Source organism: Silurus aristotelis (assembly GCF_946808225.1).
Source record: "Silurus aristotelis genome assembly, chromosome: 17".
In the NCBI taxonomy this organism is placed as follows: domain Eukaryota; kingdom Metazoa; phylum Chordata; class Actinopteri; order Siluriformes; family Siluridae; genus Silurus; species Silurus aristotelis.
Genome location: NC_139590.1, coordinates 20,363,279 through 20,368,278, shown reverse-complemented (window position 1 = coordinate 20,368,278; position 5,000 = coordinate 20,363,279). Strand labels below are relative to the sequence as shown.

Genomic DNA, 5,000 nt, shown 5'->3' with positions numbered 1-5,000 from the left:
AGACAGACAGACAGACAGACAGACAGATAGATAGATAGATAGATAGATAGATAGATAGATAGATAGATAGATAGATAGATAGATAGATAGATAGATAGATAGATAGATAGATAGATGTGACTTGTTTAAAAAACAGACAGACAGACAGACAGACAGACAGACAGACAGACAGACAGACAGACAGACAGACAGATGTAACTTGCTGACAGACAGACAGGTGTGACTTGTTTACAGACAGATAGACAGAAAGACAGACAGACAAAAGAGAGAGAGAGAGAGAGAGAGAGAGAGAGAGAGAGAGAGAGAGAGAGAGAGAATAATGACTAAGAAGAGACAGTATGTTTAATGTTAATGCGGTTTTTGTTTTTCTCTAGATTGGATTGTCATCTTCTTTCTGCACTCCATTAATAATAAACTGATATATAACTTTGGTCCTACATCTCTACAGAACTGAACCGCTGGAACTGGAGCTGCTCGAAAGCGCACGCGCGCGCACTCAACCTACACACTCCCTCTTTAAAGGCTCCGCCAGGAACATTGGTTTCCACAGTAACGAGGGAGCGTCATGATGGACGAATCCATTTTTTCTTCCGTGGGTACGAAACAAAACGAAAGGGCATAGAACGCGTAGGGGTGTGTTTAAAAACTACGCGTAGGTTATGTCAATTAATATATCGTTAAAATTGTGTAGAACTTCTGGCATGGCATCGATATTGTCATTCTGTGTCTTAATGTTGTAATATTCCACAGCCAGTGGTTGGTTCCAGTCCGGATGTTTGAGTAAAGATGGCGGCGCGTTGCTTAGTACAAATAATGTGATTATAAACTGGATTTGGCAAAGAGATCTTACTGATTACATTGTTGCATCGCCTTGTGCTTAGTGTATACACACACACACACACACACACACACACACACACACACACACACACACACACACTCGGGTAAATATGTCGGATTCGGAGGAGGAGAGTCAGGAGCGGCAGCTGAAGATGGTGTTGATCGGAGACGGAGCTTCGGGAAAGGTGATGAGGGATTTGCAGCAGCTTTGGGTGGCGTGCTAAATGCTAATGCAGCCGTAGCTAATCATATAAGTGTGCAGTTATGTGTATAATTTCATGTGCACGTGCAGATGCACAGTCTTTGCTTGGGATGGCATGCAAAATGCTGAAAAGATCCATGTGATCTACATGCTGCATAATGTCTCATAATGTCAACAGATGGATCCGAATAGGAAGCTGTATTATTATTATTATTATTATTATTATTATTATTATTAGCACTTTTCACAATGGACATTGTCTCAAAGCAGCTTTACAGAATTTAAGAGTTAAGGTGAATGATGTGTGTTTATCCCTGATGAGCAGCCATGGCAACTGTGGTAAGGAAAATCTCCCTTAGATGTTATGAGGAAGAAACCTTGAGAGGAACCAGACTCAAAAGGGAACCCATTCTCATTTGGGTGATATCAAAACAATACAAACACTGGAGAGTAAAGACTAACATGAGCATGTAAGATTATGAGTAATGATCTTTCTACAGTCTTATACAGTCAGTTGACGTTATGGAACCAGGAGCTACTGAGCAACTCATAAAATAGTTCAATATTTGCGATCATCACAGATTCAACACCAGCTTCTCCATGCCAGAGCCTTTAAAGAGGTCCAATGTCCAAACTCCACATGATGTGGGATCCAATTAGCACTGGTACGTCTCTAGATGGTTCGGGATGTTTTCTAGTTTGACATCTACTTCTTTAAAGGTCCACAATCTTCATGAGGTGGGATGTGACTGGAGCTGAAGCAACCTCAGGATGCCTTCGGGATGTGTAGAGAAAGAGAAGCAGTGGAGAGGAATTAGCGTAGCTGTTGTTTATGATATTAACAAGCACAAGTTGTGCTTAATGTGCATGTGATCAGATGTTCTGGAGCACAAGGTTATGATATGTGATGTGTGTTATGTATAGGACTCGCTCAAAAGATACGTCTTTAATCTGCACTTAAACTGGGAGAGTGTGTCTGAGCCCTGAACACTGTCAGAAAGACTATTCCAGAGTTTAGGAGCTAAATGTGAGAATGATCTACCACCTTTAGTGGACTTTGCTATTCTAGGAACTACTAGAAGTCCGGAGTTTTGAGATCTCAAGTAGCGTGACGGATTGTAGCGCGTTAGAAGACTGGAAAGAAACATGGGAGCTAAACCATTTAGCGTTTTGTAGGTAAGTAGCAGTAGTTTGTAGTCGATTCTGAACTCAGCAGGTAGCCAGTGTGGGGACGATAAGATTGGGGTTATAAGGTCATATTTCTTTAAACTTGTGAAAACTCTGGTTGCTGCATTCTGGACGAACTGTAGCTTGTTTATTAATGATGCAGGACAAACACCTAGTAATGCATTATAATAGTCTGGAGGTCATGGATGCATGGACGAGCTTCTCTGCATCAGATATAGACATGTTTGTTAGCTTAGCAATATTTCTGAGGTGAAGCTGTTTTTGTAATATGGTTGACATGATTTTTAAAAGACAAATTGCTGTCTAAAAAAAATCCCCCTGGTTTTTTTTTTACTGTAAACTAGTATTTACAGTAAGTAAAACAAAAGTAGTATTTACCCCCTCTGCCTTACCCATTTTATGGGTATAAATGATACATTGGCTCGAAGTTTGAAAAAACTCAAGTGCATGCCAACGGTGACTATAGAAGTTTACGGATATTTCAACTCTGTACACATAAGCTACAAAGAATTCAATTTTTTAGTTAAGAGCTTGAACGGGCGGGAAAAATATGGCAATTCTACGGCATTCCGTTCAATACCTCGTCTTTTCACGGGAAATGTAGCAAATGCGTGCTGAAAGGAATGTGAAGAGATGTCGATGCAAAGATGTTAGGATGTCATCTTTCTTGATCGTTTGCATATTTGTTCGGTCAGATTGTGACATCGTAATTATTTTGCGTGAAAATGTTATGAAAAAGAAAAGTTTGGTTGGGAGATTTTAATAGAATAAAATATAATGGAAGAAAAAATAGGGCTATGGTCAGTAATTGGGCTTTGGAAAGTGTGGTGGTCAGTGATTGGTCTATGGAAACAATGGTGATCAGTGATTGGTCTACGGAAATACTTAAGGTCAGTGTTTTTTTGTCTTTGGGTACACTGGTGGTCATTGATTTGTCTTTGTGTACAATGGTTGTCAGTGATTGGTCTTTGGGAATAATGGTGGTCAGAGCTTGTTTTGTTGGGAGGAGTAATGATCTGTGATTGGTCTGTGGGAAAAGTAGTGGTCAGTGATTGGTTTATAGAAAAAAATAATGATGATCATTAATTGGTCTGGGGGGGGGTAATAATCAGTGGTTTGTTTTTGGGAAGAGTGGTGGTCAGGGGTTGCTCTTTGGGAACAATGGTGGTCAATGTGACCAGTGGGTTTTGAAGATTGGTTTATGAGAACACATCCGTTTATATCTTATACATTTTTGTCCATGTTTCTCAGTGACAATATGGTTTGTGACAATTTGTACTAGTACTAAAATTTTGTAGCTTTCCAGAATTTGGTGCCTCAATACTTTTTCAGTATCCATATACTCTGAGAGTGAGTATATGGCAACATGTACGCCAAGATGAGGACTGTTAAACTGAGTGCAAGGGACTACGAGGCTGTCAATTTGCGGGTCGCTTTATTTATTTAGACTTATTAAGCCTTATAGATTTAAAGCTAGTCTAGCTAGTTTGCTGTCTGCGTAAATTGACTATTTGGCTCTGGGTTAGGCTTGGCATGCTGAGTGAGATATTTAGCCAGGTTTTTATACCCAATTTGCTCATGTGGATGAATTTTCAAAATGGGGACTGAATCTCAAAATGAAAGCTGGACAGGAGCCCAGTGTGGTCACAAACGAGGCGGAGAGGATAAACGAGTCTGGGCACAGCTGATCCTGTGGTGTGAGAGTGTAAACAAACGTGGGTGCAGAAGATGCGGTGGTGTGCGATGGTCAATGAGTGTGGGCACAAATGATTTGTTGAAGCGAACGGGTAAATCCGTCGATGATCCCGAACGATCCGAGCTCTCGATATATATTTCGGATGTTTATTTTTTTTTATAGTTAAAAACCACGAGTTTGTTTAGTGTAAAATAGTATGATTTAAGAAATGAGGCAATGCAAAAAGTGTGTGGGCTTTAATTATGAACACCGGAGAGCTAAAATCAATGACAGGCTTGTGGAAGTGTCCCAAATGGTTTCCAATGTCTATATAATATAAATCAGAAAATACTAGAGATCATATGCTTCTTATTTGTGGAAATACTTCTACTTGTTGATCAGATGTGAAATTGAAATATGCACAACCTTTAGCTAGTACTGTTAAAAAGATACTTTATAATACTTCATAGTTATGCATTGATACGTTAAAACTTATGGAATTATGGCAATATTCAGTCTGGAAAGTGTCTGTGATTTTTATTGGAACTTGTCACATCTGTACTTTTTTAGGGACAAATGTTTTAGAGTTAAAAGTTCAAGTAAATAGAATTTGTATGTGCTTTTTGAACACCCCACTCCACATTTAGATCCTTTTGCTGATTTCATAACCTCCATTCTTCTATGAAGATGTTCCTCTAGATTTTGTGGAGATTTGCAGTCACTTTTCCAATTCATCCATCAATTCAAGGTGTTTAATACGGTTGGAGCTCAATAGCAGGAGATCTTCCACTCCAACCCATGTAAAGCAGATCTTCATAGAGCTGCCTTTGTGCACAAGGATATTGTTATGTTGGAACAAGTTTGGGTTTTAAGTTATCTTATCCAGAGTCATATACAATTAAGTTGAACTTTGTGGTAACAGTTTGCAGAAGAACGTATGGTTGGAAATGTCGTATCCCAATACTTCCATTTCATAAAAGTGTTTATACTGGCCAGTGTTCTAGATTTAACCAAGTGTCTATGAATGGAATGATCTTATGGGTTGTGGTAATGTTTCTGTGCAATCGTTTCTCTGTGAAACGAACGCTTAATTGT

At 39.2% G+C, this 5,000-nt stretch overlaps 1 protein-coding gene across 2 annotated transcripts in view; it reads left to right on the top strand.

The window, feature by feature from the left end:
- Nucleotides 1-609: 609 nt before the first annotated feature.
- rab28 (RAB28, member RAS oncogene family) overlaps nt 610-5,000 on the top strand; it is a 29,532-nt gene continuing 25,141 nt past the window's right edge. Inside the window, exon 1 of one of the 2 annotated variants that reach the window (XM_083566075.1) lies at nt 610-1,025. In XM_083566075.1, the coding sequence (XP_083422201.1) occupies nt 951-1,025 (75 nt within the window). In that variant the 5' untranslated portion in view covers nt 610-950. The remainder of the gene's footprint in view (nt 1,026-5,000) is intronic. The other variant, XM_083566074.1, reaches the window with a different exon arrangement.